Source organism: Lynx canadensis, chromosome A3 (assembly GCF_007474595.2).
Source record: "Lynx canadensis isolate LIC74 chromosome A3, mLynCan4.pri.v2, whole genome shotgun sequence".
In the NCBI taxonomy this organism is placed as follows: domain Eukaryota; kingdom Metazoa; phylum Chordata; class Mammalia; order Carnivora; family Felidae; genus Lynx; species Lynx canadensis.
Genome location: NC_044305.1, coordinates 95610976 through 95635378, shown reverse-complemented (window position 1 = coordinate 95635378; position 24403 = coordinate 95610976). Strand labels below are relative to the sequence as shown.

Here is a 24403-nt window from a genome sequence, read left to right as displayed (position 1 = left end):
AAATGTATTGCATCACAGAAGCTTCTTTCAAGAACCAGAGCTCAAAAAAACATGCTTGGAAAATCTATCTTCATCAACCAGCTGATGCAGTATGACAAAACAGCATAGTAGAAAAGCTGAATGAATCTGGGGAATAATGAGAAATCAGTGAGACTGCAGGAGCATGATTTGAACTCTTCAAGGAAATCACATTTATCTCATGGCTTTGAAGTTAAAGTAAAAATATGTACAAAACTGAGAAATAAGTCTAAGGGTCAGTAAAGACAGGCCTTGAGTTCTTGTCCAAGATCATGTTGCAGGAAAAACCTTGAATTCACCTCCTCCATGGTGTCTGGGTGCCCTCACTGGCCTATTACCTCAGAGGGCTTTGGGCCCTTAGCTCACACCAGCCCAAGCTGTCTAACCAAAGTAGCCCTAGAGTGATGCATACTAAGACACCATTGGTCAGTGTGCACTCTTCACCCAAGTGACACAGGTGCAAAGCAGCCTGGAACACTCAGGCTTGCACCACTTCGGCTCCAGATGATATGTCAGGATACCCCAGGCACAGTCTACTTTAGGTGGCTGTCCCACCAGTGGACTCCCCTACAAAGATCATCCTGGGAACCCCTGGCCCATGCCCACCTCAGCTCCAACTGCTTAATCAGGAGACTCCCTGGACTGGCACCCCAAGATACCCCAGCCGCACCGCTTCAACTTCAGCTGTCCTACTTGGATGTCCTCTGCATAGAAAGCCCCAGGAACTCCCAGCTTGCACCCACTTCAGCTTCAGCTCTTCTGCCAGGATGCCCTATGCATAGAGAGCCACCCAAGCCCACACCCACTTCAACTCTGGCCATTGAACTAGGGCAGCCCCAGCATGGAGTTCTCCAAGACCCTCACCCTTCACCAACCACAGCTTTAGTCTGCCAGCTGAAGACACCAAGCACACACAGTCTAAATAGGGGATAACCATACATAAGACCATTCCTTCACATTTAGGAGAAGTAGCTATTCTGCAAAATTCATAGAAACAAAGTCAAGCTTAATGAGGAGACAGAGGAATCTCCAAATAAAAGAACAACACAAAGCCTCAGAAAAAGTCTAAATGAAATAGAAATAATGAATATACCTTATAAAGAGTTCAAAGTAATGGTCACTGGACAAGAGAGAAGAATGACAAAACTTAGAACTTCAACCAAAGGAAAATTTAAAAAAGAACCAGAATGAAGAATACAAAAACCAAAAAGAAAAATACACTAGAGGAGTCAACAGTAGATAAGAGGATACAGAAGAATGGGTTAGTGATCTAAAAGACAGTACTGGAAAGCAACCAAGCTGAATAGCAAAAGAATAAATAAAATTTAAATTTAAATTAAAAAAAAACTGTAATTATGTTAAGGGATCAATTTAACAATACTGAGTGAACACACATTTGCATTATAGAAGACACAGATGCAGAAGAGACAGAAAGGGGCAGATAACTTATTTGAAGAAATAAAAACTGAAAACTTGTCTACCCTGGAGAAAAAAACAGACTCAGGTTCAGGAAGCACAGAGAGGTCCAAACAAGATGAACCCAAAGAGGCCCACACCATGACACATAATAATTAAAATACTAAAGACTAAAAAGAAAGAGAAAAATTTTAAAGCAGCAAAAGAGAAGCAACTAGTAACACACAAAACAAACCCTGTAAGACTATCAGCTGCTTTTTCGGCAGAAACTTTGCAAGCCAGACAGCAGTGTAATGCTATATTCAAAATGCTGAAAGGGAAGGAAAAAAAAACAACCAACCTACAACCAAGAATACCAGGCAGTTATCACTCAGAATTAAAGGAGAGATAAAAATTTTCCACACAAAAATTAAAAGAATCCATCACTACTAAAACAGCCTAACAAGATGTGTTAAGGAAGCTTCTTTAAATGGAAAAGAAAAAGCCATAATTTGAAGAAAATTATAAAAAAAAAAAAAAACTTCAGTAGCAAAAGCAAATATACAGGAGGAAAGTAGATCAATCACTTATAGAGCTAGTACAAAGGTTAAAAGACAATAAATAGTACAATCAATTGTATGTTAAAAATTAGTTACAAGGAAGTCAAGCACAAGAAAGATACCTGAAAAGACCACAAATACATCGAGGTTAAATAACATGCTACTAAACAATGAATGGTTCAGCCAAGAAATAAAATAATAAAAAAGGTACATGGAAACAAATGAAGATGATAACACAACAGTTCAAAACGTTTAGAATGCAGCAAAGCAGTGCTAACAGGGAACTTTATAACAATACAGTCTGACATCAAGAAGCAAGGTAAATCTCAAATAAACAAAGTAATCTTACATCTAAAGGAGCTAGAAAAAGAAGAAAACCTAAAACCAGAAGAAGGAAGGAAATAAATGATACACAATTAAAAATAAATAAATAAATAAATAAATAAATAAATAGAAAGAAAGAAAAAGAAAACATCAATGAAAGCAGGAGGCAATTCTTTGAAAAACAAAACAAAACAGTCAATAATACTGATAAACCTCTAGCAAGACTTATCAAGAAAAAGAGAAAGGAGTAAAAAAAATAAAATAAAATCACAAATGAGAGAGGACAAATAACAACCAATACCACAAAAATATATAAAATTATATTAGAATACTATGAAATATAGGCCAAGGAATTGAATGACATTGAAGAAATGTATAAATTCCTAGAAACATATAAACTACAAAACTGAAACAAGAAGAAATAGAAAATTCAAGCAAACCAATAACCAGTAAAGAAATTGAATAAGCAATTAAAAAACTCCCAAAAACAAAAGTCTAGGAACAGATGGCTTCACGGGAAAATTGTACCAAATATTTAAAGAGGAGTTAATACCTACCTATTCTTCTCAAACTATTCCAAAAAAAAAAAAAAAAAAACTATTCAGAAAAGAAAGGAAAACTTTTAAATTCATTCTATGAGGCCAGCAATACGCTGCTACAAAAACCATGTAAAGACAACACCAAGAAAGAGAACTACAGGCCAATATCCCTGATAAACATAAATGTAAAAACCCTCAACATAACACTAGCAAACTGAATAGAACCATACATTAAAAAAAAATCATTCATTACAATCGAATGGGATTTATTCCTGCATTGCAAGGGTGGTTCAATATTAACAAGTCAACCAATGTGATACATCACATCAATAAGAGAAAGGATATAAGAACCATACAATTATTTTAACAGATGCAGAGAAAACATTTGACAAAGTAAAATATCTGTTTATGATAAAAACCCTCAACCAAGTAGATGTAAAGGGAATATACCTCAAGATAATAAAGGCATATATGAAAAAGCCACAGCTAACATTATCCTCAATGGGGAAAAACTGAGAGCTTTTCCCGCAAAGCCAGCAATAAGGCAAGGATGTCCAGTCTCACTACTTTTATTCAACATACTACTGGAAGTCCTAGCCACAGCAATCAGACAACAAAAAGAAATAAAAGGCAACTACATTGGCAAAGGAGAAATAAAACATTCACTATCTGGAAATGACATGATACTTTATATAGAAAAACCAAAGACTCCACCAGTAAACTGCTGGAACTGATAAATTCAATAATGTCACAGGATACAACATCAACCTATCAAAATTGGTTGAATGTCTGTACATCAATAATGAAGCAGTAGAAAGTGAAATTAAGAAAACAATTCCATTTACAATTGCACCAAAAATAAGATACCTAGGAGTAAACCTAAGCAAAGAGGTGAAAGACCTGTACTGTGGAAATAACAAAACACTGATAAAAGAAATTGAAGGCAACAAAAGAAATCAAAAGACATCCAGGCTCACAAAATGGAAGAACACATTTTGTTGAAATGTCTATACTACCCAAAGCAATCTACATATTTAATGCAATCCCTATCAAAATACCAAAAGCAATTTTTTCAGAGAGCTAGAACAAACAATCCTAAAATATGTATGGAACCATAAAAGTCTCCGAATAGCCAAAGCAACCTGGAAAAAGAAAAGCAGAGCTGGAGCCATCACGGTTCTAGACTTCCAGTCCAGTAGTCCATATTACAAAACTACAGTAATCAAAACAGTATGGTACTGGCATAAAAATCGACACATAAATCATAGAACAAAATAAAAACCCCCAAAATGAACTGACAACTATATGTTCAATTAATCTTCAACAAAGCAGGAAAGAATATCCTATGGGGGGGGGGGGGGGGGTGTCTCTTTAACAAATGGTGTTGAGAAAACTGACACCATACACAAAAATAAACTAAAAATGAATTGTAAACCTAACTGTAAATGTGAGACTTAAAACTATAAAATCCTGAAAGAGAACACTGGCAGTAACTTCTCTGACATTGGTCATACCAACTTTTTTCTAGATAGATGCCCTAAGGCAAGGGAAAGAAAAAACAAAAATATACCATTGGAACTTCATCAAAATAAAAACAATCAACAAAACTAAAAGACAACCTACAGAATGGGAGAAAATATTTGCAAATGACATATCTGATAAGGGGGTAGTATCCAAAATATATAAAGAACTTATATAATTCAACATCCAAGAAAGAAGTAATCCAATTAACAAATGGGCAGAAGATGTGAATATACATTTTTCCAAACAAGATAAGATAAATGAACAATAGACACATGAAAAGATGTTTAATATTATTCTTCATCAGGGAGATGAAAATCAAAACTACAATGAGATATCACTTTGCACCTCTCAGAATGAATAAAATAAAAAACACAAGGAACAACATGTGTTGGCAAGGATGTGGAGAAAGGGGAATCCTCTTGCACTGTTGGTGGGAATGCAAATTGGTGCAGCCACTGTGCAAAACAATGTGGAGGTTCCTCAAAAAGTTAAAAATAGAGCTACCGTACAGTGCAGCAATCACACTACTGGGTATTTACCCAAAGAATAGAAAAACACTAATCCAAAGGTATATATGTACCCTTATGTTTATAGCAGCATTATTTACAATAGCCAAGATATGAAAGCAGCCAAAGTGTCCTTTGATGAATGAATAAAGAAGATATGGTGTGTATACACACACACACACACACACACACACACACACCAGACTATTATTCAGCCATAAAAATAATGAAATTTTGCTATTTCCAAAACCCAAATAGAGGAAGAGATATAATGCTAAGCAACATAAGTCAGAGAAAGACAAACACCATATTATTTCACTTACATGTGTAATTTAAGAAACAAATGATTAAGGGCAAAAGAGAGAGAGAGAGAGACAGAAACCAAGAAACAGACTCTTAACTATAAAGAACAAACTGATGGTTACCAGAGAGGAGGTGGGTGGGGGCATAGATTAAATCAGCAATAGGAATTATTCAGTGCACTTGTGATGAACACTGGGTGATATACGGAAGTGTTGAATCACCATACTGTACACCTGAAACTAATATAACACTGTCTGTTAAGTAACTGGAATTAAAATAAAACCTAAAAATTAAAAAAATTAGTTAAGGGGATTTGCAAAATAAAGACAATGTAAAATATGATTACATACACACAAAATTGGGGGGGGGGCAATAAAAATGAAGGTGTTTAGAATGTGTTTGAACTTAAGTAACCATCAACTTAATATGGGCTGCTATATACTTAGGATGTTATATATGAATCTCATGGTAACTGCACAGCAAAACCTAGAATAGATACACAATAAACAAAGAGAAAGAAAGCCAAGCATAACACTACAGAAAGTTATCAATCACAAAGAAAGAGAGCAAGAGAAGAAGAAAGGAACAGAGAAGAACTACAAAAACAACCAGAAAACAATGAACAAAATGGAAATAAGAATAAAAATATCAATAATTACTTTAAATGTAAATGGTCTACATGTTCCAGCAAAAGAAATAAGGTGATGGTATTGGAATGGATAAAAAGAAATTAAGACCCATCTATATATTGCCTACCATAGACTCACTTCAGACCTAAAGACACATACAGATGGAAAGTAAAGGGATGGCAAGAGGTATTCCATGCAAATAGAAGGGAAGAAAAGCTGGGGTAGCAATACTTATATCAGACAAAGACTTTAAAACAGAGTGGAACAAAAGACAAGGAAAGGCATTACACAATGATAAAGGAGTCAATCAAATAAGAGGATATAAAAATTGTAAATATCTATGTACCCAACAGTGGTGTACCTAAATACATAAAGCAAATATTAGTAACATAAAGGAAGAAATTGACAGTAATACAATAAAAATAGGAGACTTTAACACCCTAGTTACACCAATGGATAGATCATCCAGGCAGAAAATCAATAAGGAAACAATGTCTTGGAACAACAAATTATACCAAATGGACTTAACAGACATACAAAATATTTAATCTAAAAACAACAGAATACCCATTCTTTTCAAATGCACATGGAATATTCTCTAAGATCACATGTTAGGTCACAAAACAAGTCTCAGTAAGTTTAATAAGACTGAGATCACATCATGCATCTTTTCCAACCACAATGGTATGAAAATAGAAATAAATTATAACAACAACAAACACAAAGAAATAAGAGCACAAATATGTGAAGGCTAAACAATATGCTATTTAACAACCAATGAGGTAATCAAAAAATCAAAAAGGAGATTAAAAAATACATGGAAAATGAAAATGGAAACACAATAGTCAAAAACATTTGTAATGCAGTGAAAGCAGTTTTAAGAGGTAAATTTATAGCAATGGAGGCTTACTTCAAGAAACAAGAAAAACCTCAAATGAACAATCTCACCTAACACCTAAATGAAGTAGACAAAGAAGAATAAACACAACTCAAAATGAGTATAAGAGAGGAAGTAATAAAGATCAAAGAAAAATAAATTAAAAAGAAACTAAAAATAATAGAAAACATCAATGAAACCAAGAGCTGGTTCTTCAAAAGATAAACAAAATCATTAAGACTTGGGCCGGATTGGAGGGGAAAAGGAGAAAGGAATAAGAAATGAAAAAAGAGAAGTAACAACTGACATCACAGAAATACAAATGACTGTAAGAGACTACTACAAAAATGTATATGCTAACAAATGGATAACACAAAAGAAATAGATAAATTTCTAGAATATTCAATTTTCCAATATTCAATCTGGAAGAAACATAAAATATGAAAGATAATGAAATTGGATCAGTAAGCAAAAAATTCCCAACAAACAAAAGTCCAGGGCCAGATAGATTCACAGGTGAATTCTACCAAACATTTAAGGAAGAGTTAATACCTATTCTCTATAAACTATTCCAAGAATAGAAGAGGAAGGAAAACTTCCAAATACATTCTAGACGGCCAGCATTATCCTGATCCCAAAACCTGATAAAGCACTACACAAAAGGAAAGCTACTGGCCAATATCCCTAATGAATTCAAAAATCCTCAATATTAGCAAACAACATTGAACAATATATTAAAATAATCATTCACCAAAATCAAGTGGGATTTACTCCAGGGATGCAAGAATGGTTCAATATCTGCAAATTGATCAGTGTGATACATCATATTAACAAAATGAAAGACAAAAATCACATGATCATCCCAATACATACAGAAAATTATTTGAAAATATTCAACATCTGTTCATAATAAAAAAAGTACTCTCAACAAAATGAATTTAGAAGGAACATGTATCAATATAATTAAGGTCACAAATGACAAACTCACAGCTAACATCATACTAAGTGGTGAAAAGGTGAGAACTTTTCTTCTGAGATCAGAAACATGACAAAGTGGTGCCTGGGTGGCTCAGTTAGTTGAGCATCTGACTTTGGCTCAAGTTATGATCTCACAGTTTGTGAGTTTGAGCTCCATCTCAGGCTCTGTGCTAACAGCTCAGAGCCTGGAGCCTGCTTCGTATTCTGTGTCTCCTTCTCTCTCTCTGTCCCTCCCCTGCTTGTGTTCTGTCCCTCACTGTCAAAAAATAAACATTAAAAAATTAAAAAAAATATATGACAAAGATGTCCACTCTGTTTCATTCAACATAGTATTGGAAGTCATAGCCACGTCAATCAGACAGGAAATAAAAGGCATCCAAATTGGTAAGGAAGAAGTAAAACTTCCATTATTTGTAGATGATGGGACATTATACTTGAAAACACTAAAGACCACCAAAAAACTACTAGATATATAAATGAGTTCAGTGAAGTTGCAAAACACAAAATCAATATACAGAAATCTATTGCATTTCTATACACTAATAATGAAATAGAAGGAGAAAATAAGAAAACAGTTCAATTTATAGTTGCACCAATAGAATAAAATACCTAGAAATAAGTAAGGAGCTGAAAGACTGGTACTGTGAAAACTATAAAATAATGAAGAAAAAAATTGAAGATGACACATATGAATGGAAAGATAAAACATTCTCATGGATTGGATGAATTGATATTGTTAAAACGTCCACACTACAAAAGCAATCTGCCAATTCAATGCAATCTCTATCAAAACACCAATATTATTTTTCACAGAACTGGAAAAAATAATTCTAAAATCTGTATAGAAACACAAAAGACCCTGGATAACCAAGGCAATCTTGAGAAAGAAAAAACAAGCTGGAGGTATCACAATCACTGATTTCTAGTTTTATTACAAAGCTATAGTAATCAAAACGTATGGTATTGGCACAAAAATGGACTAGTACATCAATTGAACAGGATACAGAGTCCAGAAGTAGACCCATGCTTATATAGTCAATTAATATGAAAAAGGCAGGGACAATATATTGGGGAATATATTGGAGAAAAGACAGTCTTCAAAAAACAGTGCTGGGAAAACTAAATAGCTATGTGCAAAAACAATGAAACAGGAACACTTTTCTTACACCACACACAAAAACAAACTCAAAGTGGATTCAAGACCTAAATGTGAGACATGAAACCATCAAACTCCTAGAAGAACACATAGGCGGTACTTTTTCCAACACTGGCCTTGGCAATATTTTTCTAGTTATGTCTCCTCAGGCAAGGGAAATGAAAGCAAACACAAACTATTGGGACTACACCAAAAAAAAAAATCATTTGGGGGCACTTGGGTGGCTCAGTTGGTTAAGCCTCTGACACTTGATTTCGGCTCATGCAGTGATCTCATGGTTAGTGAGATCAGAGCTCTATGCCAGGCTCTGTGCTGACAGTGAGGTTCTCTTGAGATTCTCTCTCTCTCTCTCCCTCTCTCTCTCTCAAAACAAATAAATAAATTTAAAACAAATCCTTTGCACAGTGAAGGAAACTATCAAACAAACAAACAAAAACAACATACTGAATAGGAACATATATTTACAAATGATATAGCCAATAAGGGGTTAATATCCAAAATATACAAAAATATATATAACTTATATAATATAACTCATATAACTTAAATAATAAAAAAAAGAAAAAACAGTCCAAATGAAAAATGGGCAGAGGACCTGAATAGACTTTTTAAAAAAAAATTTATTTATTTTTGATAGAGAGAGACAGACAGCAAATGGGTAAGGGGCAGAGAGGAAGGGAGACAGAATCTGCAGCAGGCTCCAGGCTCTGAGCTGTTAGCACAGAGCCTGATGCAGGGCTCGAACTCACAGACCACGAGATCATGACCTGAGCCGAAGTCGGATGCTTAACCGACTTAGCCACCCAGGAGCCCCAATTTTTTAAAGAAGATGTACAAATGGCCAACAGACACAGGAAAAGATGTTCCCTATCACTAATCATGAGAGTAATGGTAACCAAAACCACAATGAGATATAACCTAACACCTGTCAGAATGGCTTGAATCAGAAAGACGAAATAATAAATGTTTGGATATGGAAAAAAAGGCATATTTGTGCACTGTTGGTGGGAATGTAAATTGGTACAGCCACTATAGAAAACAGTTTGGAGGTTTCTTTAAAAATTACAAATAGAAATACCCTATGGTCCTGTACTTTTCCTACAGGGTATTTACCCAAAGAAAATGAAAATATTAATTCAGAAAGGTATACGCACTCCTATTTTTCCTGCAGCATTATTTGCAATAGCCAAGATATGGAAGCGATCCAAGCATCCATCAATAGATGAATAGACAAAGAAGATGTGATACACACACACACGTTACTCAGTCATAAAAAAGATGCAATCTTGCCATTTGCAACAACATGGATGGACGTAGAGTATATTATGCTAAGTGAAACAAAAGAGAGAAAGACAAACACTGTATGATTTCACTTATAGGTGGAATCTAAAACACACACACACACACACATACACACACACACACACAGACCCCTAACAAAATAATCAGAGACAGACCCACAAATATAGAGAATAAAGTGATGGTTGCCAGAAGGGAGGTGAGATGGGGGTACTGGTAAAACGGGTGAAGGGGAATGAGAAACACAGGTTTCTAGTTATGGAATAAATAAATCATGGGGATGAAAGTCTCAGCATAGGGAATATAATCAATTGTATTGTAATAGCATTGCATGGCAATGGATGGTAGCTATACTTGTGGTGAACATTGCATAAATACAGAATTGTCAAATCACCATGTTGTACACTTGAAATTAATGTAATGTGTCAAATATATTTCAATAAAAAAACTTTTAAAAGGTAGGCACTGTATAGCAAAATCAGTACTTGTATTTTTTTTTTTCTATGAACAGAAGAGCTAATGAGAGAGCTGGTGTAAAGGGAGGTAGACGGTGGCCTTTTAATGGCCAGATGTGACATGGAAGGGACAGAAAAGGGTCAAGGGCTGAAATCAAAAACTAGCCAAGTGATACCTAGACTGAGGTACTGAGTGTCTGCACTAAGGCAGAAATTAAGTTTCGGAAGAATGGGGTGATTACATGTTTTCTGAGCCCAGTGCTCAGCATTTTACAGTTGACTGTACCCTGAAAGTTCCTTTTCTTAGCCTAAATCCTTTTCCTTACAGATCAGAAGTTACAGTTGGTCTCAAAAGACAGCTTTGTTCCTTGCTATACAATTAAACTTGGGTTTCTTTTCTGAGCCGCTGCCATCTGCACACCTTATGTTATTGGGACACAAGACTGGTACATGCTATTTCTTACTGAGAATGACATCAGAAATATGGAGTCACCCTCTGCAGGACAGTGCTTCTGCCACTGCCCATGAAATAGAAGTCAAGGACTGAACAGGAAAAAGACATGAGGCATAATTAGTTTTATCCTCCATGAAGAAGTTATTTCACAAATAATGAGGCAGAACCTCTCCAATTTTAATAATAATGGACTGTATATCATTGAGATGACTGAATCAAATTAATGTTAGCTACTGGCAAAAAATAAAACAACATGATAATAAATGCAAAGGCTTTTTTTTTTTGATGCAATTTAAACATATGATTTGAGAAGAGTCAAGTTTCAATTCCTAACCAACTATCTTCTTTCCTTTAGAGAATATAGTACACAGGGCTTTTTACAGTATACAGCTAAAACTATTCTTCCCTGAAGTAGAAAATGCTGGGGCAACAATAATAATGATAATGCATACGGTTAAGTAGAGAACTCAGGTGAGAGTCCACCAAAAAATGGCTCAAGTCAGCTTCATCTTTGCCAGAGAGGCTCTGCAGATGTAGATAGCGACAAATACTCAGATTCCCGTGTTCCATTTCCAATTCACGCCCTCGTCTGTTTCTCTGGCCGTTAATTACTGGGTTCCTCCCTTTGCCCTCACAAAGAGGCATGAAACTCCTCATCAGGTGGTAGGACAAATGATAATCAGTGTTATCCTAGACATTTCATTACTCAAATAAGCATAAAATGATTATATGAAATCCCTAGGAAATTGAAGTGGCCTTCTTTTTGCTTTTAAAACCATACTTTGACTAATAGAAAGTCTGTTTTATTTAACATCATCTAACAAGACCCCCTCAAATATATCTCTCTTCCATGACCACTGTTATATATAATCTAGAGCATTATAAAATGTTCTTCTGATCTAAACTAGCAACTTGACTAGATTCATTATTCACTTTGAACTAATGAGATTATTTTTACAAGTGATGTTATTAACGGATTGCATAATATCTATCAGATAAAATACTAATACCATGTTGAAAGCAAGCAAATTAAGTCATCACAGGCCTAGAAAAGCAACGACTGAGACTGTCAGAACAGTCTGATTTGTAGTCAATTCATACTTAGCTATGAAGTATCTTTAAGTAGTAGCTCAGACTGTTTTTTCCTGCTATTATTTTTCGTGTGTGAAATAAATCTGTGAAGCCGACAAAGACTAACCGGATGTACAAATTTGAGCTTCTAATGAATACAATGACATTTAAAAAGTCTCAAAGGGGGGCGCCTGGGTGGCGCAGTCGGTTGAGCGTCCGACTTCAGCCAGGTCACGATCTCGCGGTCCGGGAGTTTGAGCTCCGCTTCGGGCTCTGGGCTGATGGCTCAGAGCCTGGAGCCTGTTTCCGATTCTGTGTCTCCCTCTCTCTCTGCCCCTCCCCCGTTCATGCTCTGTCTCTCTCTGTCCCAAAAATAAATAAACGTTGAAAAAAAAAATAATAATAAAAAGTCTCAAAGGTCACCTTCATATTACTAAAGTAATTCCACTGAAGTCAAAAACAATTTAAAAATATTTAGAGAAAGGCCCAGGCAATGTCATTAGTATATATTGGCCAGAGGCAAAGGGTAAGGGGGATGAGGCAGAGATATTCCATATTTTATTACATAAAATCAATTGTAGCCTTCTCCTATTAGAAGCATTCAATAATCCTTAAAAATATTGTCACCCATAAGGTGATGTTTTGGCATTACCATATATCTTACATAGTTTTATAAACAAATATCATGTTTAATCATTAAAATATCTTGATCATGTGCATTTGTGTTTCTAATGGAAAAAAAATTGTAATATAATGATAGTGTAATAAATATAATGCTTTTATTTGTATAGCAGCATAATTTACAACTGCTTTACCTCGTTGGATTTTAAAGCTCTCCTATGAAGATTATAAGAAAAGCATTATTTCCCCATTTTGCAAATAAACAAAGACAGTAAGAGGCTGGTCTAAAATCACCTGTATTCAGCTTCAAAATCCAGGGTTTTTTTCATTGAGCTTTGCTCTCCCTTGATTTGCCCTTTGTGTAGTAGGAAGGGCAGAAATGTCACCTCCCTTTAAAGAGGAGATTAAAATTGCAGTGGCAGAAACAGCAATGACCCCGGTGAGGCAAAGCCTCCCGACAAAATTCTGACTGATCTCTTGATTTATTAAAAGCACTGCTTACAGCAAAAGGGAATAAAACTTATACAATTTTTAATTTCCCTGTCAAAATTATGGGATCAGATTGTGGAAACTGAATCTTTGTATGTAAGGGTAAAACATGAGCTGAGATCAATGCTTGATCATGACTTCGCATTCAACCTATTACATGTATGTATGCACACACAGATGTATAGATGTACATTTTTTTCCCCAAAGGAATATAAACAAATCGTTCACCTTATCTTGAAAACAGTATTTAAAAACATTGCAAAACAGCACAGAACAAAAATGAGTCACTCAACTCCCAGGGGTTAGATTTTATGACTGACTTGGTATAATTAAAACAATAATAATCACAAAAATGAATCTGTCCTCCTTGACTATCTGCTAAGAATTAGGTCCATATCATTTTGACTTACACATATAAATTTTATAATACCACTACCTTGCTTTGATGTAATATTTTAATTTTTCAGCAGGCTCTCACATGCTAATATACACTGTTACGCTTCTGGGTTTAATGAGAAAATCATCTTCCTGTCTCTGGGCCTCACCTTGTGAAGTCTGTCATTTCCATCATGATCATACACATCTGCTTGGCCAGCACAATTATATCATTGCCGCTGTCATCCCATTTGGCCACTTCGGCATCCAGCTTGCTTTTCTCTTGGTGGAATATCTCCACCTGCTCAGCTATTTTTGCCTTCTCCTCCTGCGGTAGTTGTGCCATGATGGCCTGTGTGGGTTACAGAATAAGTGTGACTAATATTGACAAAGTAAAGTAGGTTGACTCTGCCTTAAGTTAATGGCAAAGCCAGACCCCGACAAGGTTTATAGACTGTCCCGCCATTCCAGAAAGTACGTTTTCTCCATCCCCAGGAAAGCAAAAGCATAGACTGGTAACATCCCCCAAATCCCTGTCCCTATTCCTACACACACAAAAATAGAGAGATCCAAAAGGTATGTGCACATTGACAGTAACAGAACTTCTGTGTTGCTTTGATGACATATGTTTGTTCAAAAGAATCTATTCTTGACAATTTTTATATTTGGTCTCAAGAAACTTTTACCAGATGAAAGAATGCACCTCTTTCAACACTGAAATCTGTTCAGAGAAGGAAAAAAAAGAAAAAAGGCTTTCTGTCGCTGGAAAGAAGAGGAATTTTAAACAATATCTGAGCATCCAAGTGGGGTGGAGAGAATTTCCATGAGTGTTAATGAAGGAATGCATGATTAGATACCAAACAATCCCCTAACCCAAGGCATTTCAGGGATGGCATACCTATTCCCAGCCCTCTTCCATCTTCCCTGTGGAAATTCTGAGATAACCATGACTCCCTACAGAGCCTATTAGTATGCAGAAGTAGAAGGTATGATGGGATAAAATATAGGTTTAGGAAGTAAAGGTCGATTTTCAAAAGTTGCTAGGTAAGGGAATGTAGAAAAGCAAGAACTACAGCTGATTCTCATTATTCATGGAATCTTTCTATACAAATTTGCCTACTCTCTAAAATTTATTGGCAGCCCAAAATCAATACTTGTGGTGCTTTCTCGTCATTCACAGACATGCAGAGAGTTGCAAAAAATTGGGTTCACCTGTCAGGCCTATTCACAGATATGGTTGAACAAGGAATTCGCTGTCTTTTCGTTTCAACACTGAACAACAGGTCCCTTCTGTTGTCTATTTGGTGCCATATTTTCCACATATTTGTACTTTTTATTGGTAATTTTGCTATTTAACATAGCCCCCAACCATAGTGCTCAAATGCTTTCTAAGTGTCCCTAAGCACCGAAAGGCTGTGATGTGCCTTATGGAGAAATATACATGTATTAGACAAGGTTCATTCAGGCATGAGCTACAGTGCTCTTGTCCATGAGTTCAATGATAACGAATCAAAACTATAAAGCATATGAAAGGAAACATTCATTAAACAAGATTCTGTATTTATTGGTTGAAATAAAATGTTGAGACCAGGAGCTCTCAGGAACCTAACACTATTTCCTCTAAAAGCCATGACTCCATAGCTGCTAATTAAGTGTTCATGGTGATGTTATAGAATATAGGTACCACAAATAAAGACAATCAACTGCATTTGGTAAATACCATGTATGCATTGCCCTGAATGCAATGTCTGGAATCATTTCATTCCATCCTCATAGAACCATGTGTGACCTGTTTCATAGAAAGGAGCATGTGGATAAGTATGACAGCACTAGTAACCCTCTGGTTCTGGGATATGTGTGTTCAGTAACGAAAGCATGATTTGGGAAACTTAAAACTTTTGCAAAGGACAAGTAAAATAACACATACAATAAAGCCTTGCTTCCTAAATTATAAAGTTTGTCCTAATGTAAGTAAATTATTGGGAAGAAAGGTTGTTGATTTCTAGTAAAAATATCAATGGACATAAACTCAGGAAAACTGGGCTCAATGGGCTCTATCACTGACTTAGGTTAAGACTTAATCGCTACTGGATCATATTCTTAACTTCTTCAGATCTAAGAATAGTAAAAAAATTACCTCAGGGTGTTATAGTGGACAGCAAATGAAATAACAAAGGTGTTGTGTTTTTTCCAAAAAGAGAAACGAAAGCATCTATGGGATTATTGTTAATATATTAGTATCATGACTATATTAGTTTTCCTTTCCAGCTACCCCTTGAGCTCATTACTTAGTTGCTATGAAAGAGAAGGGATGGGCCCAGAGTCTATGTTACTATACCTAAATAGACAATTGACATGATTCCTTGAGTACAGAAATGTATACCAGGTACTATGCTAAGAGGCTTATGTATGTAAAAAAAAAAAAACAAAAAACAAAAAACAAAAACAAGAAAACAAAAAAAACAATCTACTTAAGCATTCTACAAGATTAATAATATTATTACCACTATTTTATTAATGGTGATACTAAGACCCAGAGAAATTAAATTCTCAATATTACACAACTAATAAGCTGTATGTATAGGATTCAAACCCAGGTCAACTAACACCATACTTAACTACCGTGTACAAGTGGATCACCATGCACAACCATACAGGTTTGACACTACACAATGATCCCATTCCAGTGGGGCAAGTATTGCTGAAATCACAAGCATTGTTCACCAGGCTGGACATCCTAGAGATGAGACTTTATTTGCCTGAGTAAGGGATCTCTTTGTATAATTTACACGAAGGTGTCCTCAGACAAGTAGCTGCACAGATACATCTTACTAATATATAGCCATGTGTACAAACTTCCATGCAGGCATGTGTGTGGCTTTATATAACTAACATGTGAGTGTCTGTGTATGTGTATGTGAGTGTCCATGTGCATATACACAAATTGCTATCCATATTTAAAAAGTCAGACTGGGACAAATACTATATGGTTAAAATAGTATTTTTGAAGAATATTTTAAAGTACTTTAAAAACTATCAAAAAGGTGGCTGATATACCAAAGAGTTGATTATAAATTCAAATATGAAATACTGTACTAATAACAAGACAGCTATCCCATTGCATTTGAGATAGGTATGGATTTGCAGAAGTTAAATATGCACTTTTTTCCTGATGCATCCCTGTCTGATGATCTGATGCTGTCCTAGATTAATTTGTCGTCCTCATATAAAACTGATATTCATGTTTTACTTAGACCTCAGAAGTCCTAACTAGAATTATGTAAACCATTCATTAGGTGCTTTTCTGTAGAAGAATCTGTAAAACTACCCACCAGACCTTCAGACTCTATATTCAATACCCAGATGGAAAGCAATGAAACTTTCATTGTCTCAAAAGGGTTAATTTGTGCACTGAAGGGTGTACACTTTTCTTTGAACTCTATCACATGAGTTTCAGTTGTATAATTTAGGATTTGAGTATTAACTGCCTTGTTCTACTCTCTAATTCCTATTGATGCCCTACTTTTGACTTCTCTCAGAGCTTCCTTAGGGTAGAGGCCTCAGCATCCTGCAAACAGTAGAAGCTCAATATATACCTTCTGATTGACTGTGTAACCATTTTTCCACTCACTGCATCAACAGAGTTCAAGAGAAGTTACTAGAACTGACAAACATTTTCTAAGGGCACAATTCTGAAGAAAAAAAAATGGCCCCTTCAAAGCAGATTTGCAAAAGAACATGTTATTTTGACTCTAGGGGTGCTCAACCCACATAATGCACTTAATGGTGTGTGACCTGGGTGCAAGTGTCATTACATTTGCTTCTGCTTATGTAGCTATCGATGAGCCAAAGCCTTTTCCTAAATATTCTTAAAATGCTCCTGGCTTTTAAAAATTCATAATTGACCTTTTCTGAAACTGGAATCTTAAAAAAAGGTTATCTATAAACAGTAGATCACAAACTGCAAAATTTGCAAGTTAATCAAATTAAAATTCAACACATGCGTTTTAATTAGGTCTTATCAATGTAACTCAGCAGTTTGAAATGTTAACACATTAAAGTTTTAGCTGGAAAAAAAAAGATGACTACATTCAAATTAAGTTGAATAGAAAATATATAATATGCAATTGTTCATTCCCTCAAACTAAGGCAACATGAGAAAAATGATTTTCATGGCCAAGAGGAAAGGGAACAAATCAGCTTTTCTGTATCTGTGATGTGATCACCTGGGGTGGTCTTAGAGTTTCTGCTGGTTCTATGCATAGTAGCCAAGCACAGCTCCAGAGATTGGCTGATCTGGGGCCCCATATTGTGGCATCAGAGACTTTAATCCACAAAATTCCCTGCTTCCTGATCCCAGGCTCTCAGCTTTTCTTCTGAAGAGCCAACCATTTTTTTGTGATTGAAATTATAAACTCTACTTATTAAACCAAAGTGCAAATCACTGATACAAGCCAACAATCACTCTGCCCAGAATTTTTTCTTCAATCTAAATCTCAGGAGCTTTTGATATGATTATTTTTCCAATCTCAAGGAGAAAAAATTACTTTTGGAGTCTATGAGCCTCCAAACTGACAAGTGTTAGTTCCTTAAGCCAGAGTAAGAGTCTAACATTTAGGCTTAAAGTACATCTTTATAAATAAGTGATTAAAAGGGCTAAAACTCAATGTGTCAATCTCTGCTCACTTGGTTTTAAAGCAGAATAATAAATATAAGTAGTTAAAGAGTGGGTCCTTTGACTTTTACCAGTCTCAGGCCCGGAAGTAAACAGGAAAATTGAGTTAATTATCCCACTAGTTCAAGTAAAAACTTTCATGATTTCCTAAATTGTCCATGCTTTTTTAGGTTAAATTATTTGACCAGCCTTCTAATGAAAAACTGCCTTATGCTATAAGAAATATCATCATCATCATCTTTATCAACTTCATATTATGTGACACATCTTATGATACAAATTTTATCATGCAGTTCTCCTAATCGGACATCATGAGGTAGACAGTGGAGGAGGAGAGGGAGAGAGAGAAAGAAAGGGAGAAGGAGAGAGAGATAAAGCGTAGAGAGGCTAAGAAATTTGCCCAAAGAGACACAGCTTGATCAAGACAATATTTAAAATCAGGTCTGTATGACTCCAAATTATATATTCCATCACTAAGGTTAAGTGCCCGAAAGTTTTCATTGACCAATTTTAACTACGTCAACCTGTGAAGAAGCAGTTTTTAAGATGTCATGTCTAGGATCATAGGGTCTGATTCCTCCTACATTTTAGCAGGGTATGATAATTCTCTGCCTCTCCCTCTCTCAACAAAATACTGTAGAGAAGCATCAGATAGGGACACATAAAGGAAATAATCTAATTTCAGAATTTGGGAGCAATGTTAGAGTAGGTACTAAAAGCTTTTCTCCTACCTTAACCTCCTTATAGATTAATTTACCCTTTCAGAGAGGAGGAATTTATCTGAATGCAAACAAAAAATAAGGCTGTTAACAAGGAAGGACTGACTGATACAAAGGGCAACTACCTCTGTCAAAGACAACTTTGGTCTCCTTCACAATTTTGACCAAGTTAACATACTTCTCTGGTCAAAAGTTCGACCATCTGTCATCTCAGCAATTCAATGCACCCTCTTATTTCCAACTTACAGCCATAATTCTAGGTCTCTGATTTGTCATCATATAATTACAGGCTAAAATAGGCTGACTCAATAACTAATGCTGTCTGCTGCAAGTTAATCACACAGGCCACATGATGGATCTCAAAGACAAATCACCAAGTACTGGATTATAGGGGTACTTTGTTACTATCCTGGACTGTGTTCATAATTCATGCTGAAAAACCTTTAAAAAAAAAAAAAAACAATTGTCTTTTCACCTACTGGGTGAAAAATATAATAGATGATATAGACAGGTGCCATCTGACTTCTGTTTTCACCCATCTTAATTGACTTGATATCTAATGTAAGATGCATGAAATGGAAGTACAATGGGACTACATTCTTGTAAGAAGTGGGACTAATAATGCCATTTTGACAAGATGGTGATTATAAAATACGATAAGGGTTGTAAATATGCCTTGATCATTGAGACAAGATACCGGGCTGTATCAACACTGAATTGCATTCAGTCAATCAAACTGACTTTGAATTGATTAATGTTTGGATGAATTACTCAAATTTGCCCTTTGTCATGGACACAAAAATGCTGGTTTTATTTAATTCTGAAGAGGAACTGACCTGATGGATGAAATGATTTAGTGTTATGCCAAAACAGGCTCCAAAGCCTCTCAGCTTAATGAACTTCTCAAATTTCAACATTGGAAGTGGGGGAAGGATTACAGTCCACAAAAGATTTGCAAAGTAGGGGGCTTCATATTATTTTGTGTACTTTTCTACTGTCACTAATCTGTGATACAAAATGATTTCTCTTCCAAAGGATGACAATTTTCAGTCATTCTTTATTGAGCACTTAATGTATGTCAGGTATTCTGTTCATTTTTTTACAAATATTAAGCAATTAAACCTCAAAAGAATTCTATCAAGTCTATTATTCACATTTTACAGATAAAAGGACTGAGGCTCATAGCAATTAAGTAACATGTAATGGAGCATTGTCCTCATTCCACTCTTTACAATTCAAAACCAAATCTGTCTGAACCAAAGCCAGTGCATCTTTAATATTCTGGCTTTTACCCTCGTATTTCCCCTATCAATGTCCATCTATATATCTTGTGAATCATTTCACTGTTGGATGAGAGTATCAGGGCATAAAGCATGAAAGAGAAATTGGGTTATAAGTACAAAGATTTTCTTAACATAAAGTTTAGTCCTCTTTGAGTCCTGTTTATTTATTTATTCTTTATTTTATTTTTTTTAATATGAAATTTAGTGTCAAATTGGTTTCCATACAACACTCAGTGCTCATCCCTACAGGTGCCCTCCTCAGTGCCCAGCACCCACTTTCCCCTCCCTCCCACCCCCCATCAACCCTCAGTTTATTTTCAGTTTTTAAGTGTCTCTTATGGTTTGGTTCCCTCCCTCTCTAACTTTTTTTTTTTTTTTTCTTCCCTTCCCCTGTCTACTCTTCTTTCACAATTCCTAAACCAGTGTGAGCTTTCTGGGGTTTCCTAATCTCTGTCCTAAATCACTCAGACTCATGCTTCGCATACAAACTCATGTTTCCTATACATTATTTTTCCTAAAGTAAAGCTTAATAGAGAATTAAAATACTCTAACTAGAATATAGTAAGAACTCAATCTATATAATGAGATTGTTTTCACCCTATAAAAACTGAGTCTTTAAAGGGAGGATAATCTCACCCTCTTTTATAATCCCCAGGGATATAATCTCTTGAAACTTGCCTTGATTACCTGCATCTACCCTCAAGGAGATACAGTTAATAGGATGGTCAGAATCCTCTTAGAAACACTTTTGTTGGTAGATAGTGTCACTGAGTGTTCAGGAATGTTCAAATGGCAGCCAGAGCAATAATCTTTCTGTTGCTTCCTGCTCCATGCCTTAAACTGGCATATTTCTAATATGTCTGTATAATTTCTTTTTCTATCATGTGGCAGACAGATCTAGGGCTACCACCCTGGCCATAAGCAGGTATTAGCGAGAGGGAGGGGGAGTTACTTCTCTATTCTGATGAATTTGGACCAATTTCAAAGATGTGGTCTTGTTCACCAGAGACCCTAGGCCAGAACATGGAACAGAGTATGGAGCCCATAACAAAGTAGCGCTCTAATTTTCCATTTGTCCTTCCCTCTTGAGTTAATAAGCTTGGAAACCTCAAGCAGAACTGTGGTGTCTGTGCCAATACAAGATCTGAGTATTCATGTGTTCCTTAGCTGTTGAACTATCTATTCACGATTCCAAACCAATAAAATCCACTATACTCTTAAATTGTTTGGAGTGATGTGGCTGCTAAGTCTCAAGTGATGGAGAGAAAATGGAGTTAATAGGAATCAGAAGCACTAGTGGTTATTTCCATTGTGTAAAATATGAATTGTGGGGCGCCTGGATGGCTCAGTTGGTTAAGCGTCCGACTTCGGCTCAGGTCATATCATGATCCGTGAGTTCAAGTCCCACATTGGGCTCTGTGCTGACAGCTCAGAGCCTGGAGCCTGCTTCGGATTCTGTGTCTCCCTCTCTCTCTCTGACCCTCCCCATTCATGCTCTGTCTCTCTCTGTCTCAAAAATAAATAAATATTTTAAAAAAATTAAAAAAAATAATATGAATTCCTAAAAACAACCACAAATAAGAAGGCAGACTTCTGAGCTATGAATCTCTGGGATTCCAAGACTCTGGTCAGAAATACCCTCAAATCAATGTGGTGTAAATAGCCCCGGTGCATGAACCCAAGTCCTGGATGTCCACTCACCCGTGCACTCTGTCCTGCAATGAGCTGGTCATCCTCAGTCTGAACACTTGTCCGGCTGCGCACATCATAATCCTCCTGCTCAAAGTCAGAATCGTCTTCTAGTTCTTCTGGGGTCTAAAAGTACAAAGGAAAGGAGAAGAATCAGCATATTCTAAACTGATAACCCTCAATGCCACCCATATACTTTGTGGCAGATAAGGCTAAGTGGCTCCCGGGAAAGAGAGCTTGTAGGCAGTTACATGTAGGGGGTTATGGAGGGGGGTGCTGGCTGCAATGGAGTCAGAAAAATCTAGCTGCCCCAGTTTACCTTTTAAAAAAATATATACTTTATTTCTTCCTCCTGTAGGTATTAAAATGCTATTTAACTCTTGACATGACATGCTTTCTAGTTTTAAGACAAACTATATTTGTGTTTTTTCCATCCATAGAAATCTATTTAAGATAGAAAATAACCACCACCAACAAAAGTTATACCTATATGTGGTCTATAATACCCTTTTTGCTCTATTCCCAGTCTTTTTTAGTCTTGATAGTGAAAACAATCTCCAAGCCAATGGTTATTCCAGATGAAGTATCTGATGTGGTCACTAAATTGTATACTGTACAGGTTGCGACTATGAATTCCAGACTCAAGACTGCCTGAATATGAACCCCTGTGTGACTACTGGCAAATCCTCTTAGTTCTGGTTTCCTCCCTTGTGATATTGATAAAAGTTGTTCTGTGATTTTTGTGAAGATTAAGTAATATTCTTTGTGTAGAGTGTCTAGCATATAATAGGCATTTAAAAAGTGTTTTCCATCATAATTTCTTAGGATTTTGAAATCAATTCATTCAAACACTTTTAAAAAGTAAAGCCACCAATTACTACACAACTACAAAGGATTAAATAACTCTTTCATACATAGTATCAATTTAGCTAAAACCAAGCACAGTGAAAGAAGGATCATTCTCTATTTAGAGATAAGAACACCAAGGTTCTGAGAAACAACATGTCCAATGTCCCTAACCCAGTTAACAACAGAATTAGAATTTAGACACAAGTGCCCAATTGTGTCTAACTTTTTCACCTTATAAATCAGGTAAGAATTGCAGCTATAGAATGTCTTTAAAGTGGGTAGTTACATGAAGATCCCGTCCAGTGTCAGAAAAAAGTGTATGAATTAATCTACAAATCCAGAAATAAAAATACTCCCCATCTTTAATAACCATAATAGATAACATGTGTTAAGTGGTTTTCATGTGCCAATGCCTATCTTCTCTAAGCACTTTACATATACTAATTCATACCATTTTCTTAACAGTTCTATCATGCAGACACCATTTTCTCCACTTTACAGATAAGGAAACTGAGGCATGAGAGATTATACCTGCTCAAAACTTTCTAAATTTTGCAGCATGTACCGTAGACTATCATCTCTGTTAATTCTAAGAAGATGAACTCGGAAGTGGTGGGGATGATTCACAAAGGGGACACAGTGCATTAGTGTGACATTCTTAGATCAATGGTCATTAGACTGAGATCTGACAGTCACCCACAAACTGCCTCCTGGCACACAGTAACACCATCTCCCAGGGCTCTGTATTTCAAAAGGAAGAAATAGACCACAGCAGTACTGATGATACAGGTACCCATTCCTCATCCAAAAGGGCACATTTTTATTCTGCTGGTTTCTTTGGCTACCTCACTGTAATTAATCAGGTGTGGTTATTGATGAAGCCTTGAGATTGGTCAGACAGGCATAAAATGGGGTCTTCATGCCAATATCACCTTATGTGTAGTAATTTTCCAAGCTTTGGCGTATCCTTCTTGTTTTCCTTCTCTCTCTCCATCAACCCTATTAATATTCACACAGTCATCTACAGATGTTCAATTTTCTTTCACAGAATTATTAAAAGAAAGAGGGAAGAAAGAGGTTTTGTTCCCATACTTTATTAACTAAAGGAGGGGTGGGGTGGGCAGAACGTGGTTCAAATAACTGGTTGTATTTTCATTGCGGACAGAGACAATAATCTCTGATCATTTTTCACTCTTCTGAAATGTACTAGAGAACAATTACAGCAAGTTGGTAAATTCTGCTGACGGATGAGATGACAAGATTTCAAGTGCTTTTCATCATTAGTTTTTCAAAAGGAGAGAGAAAAGTAAAATGAAAAACCTCACTCAACAGAAAAAAGGGAAAATATGACAGTGCCTATAGCACTGTGTCCAAACATTTCAATGATCTGTGTGTTTAGTAGATGAGTCAATGACAAACACAACCTGGCATCATACGGTTAATAATGATGAGCTTTCATTCAAGTGACTATGGCTCGGGAACCAAAACAAAGTTTAAAAAAACAAAAAACAAAAAAAAAAAACAGAAACAAAAAGCCCAAAACACAAAAAACCTGGAAGTGGACCTAGGGAACTGGAATGTTTTTGGCCTAACTTTGCCACTCACAAACTATGTG

At 35.9% G+C, this 24403-nt stretch overlaps 1 protein-coding gene across 3 annotated transcripts in view; it reads right to left on the bottom strand.

The window, feature by feature from the left end:
• Positions 1 to 24403, bottom strand: part of CTNNA2 (catenin alpha 2) — a 1119678-nt gene that overhangs the window by 58489 nt on the left and 1036786 nt on the right. For all 3 annotated transcript variants that reach the window (XM_030310974.1, XM_030310976.1, XM_030310977.1), the window contains exons 14-15: positions 21952 to 22065; positions 13744 to 13925 (exon numbers count right to left, since the gene is read on the bottom strand). In XM_030310974.1, coding sequence (XP_030166834.1) covers positions 13744 to 13925; positions 21952 to 22065 — 296 coding nt within the window. The remainder of the gene's footprint in view (positions 1 to 13743; positions 13926 to 21951; positions 22066 to 24403) is intronic.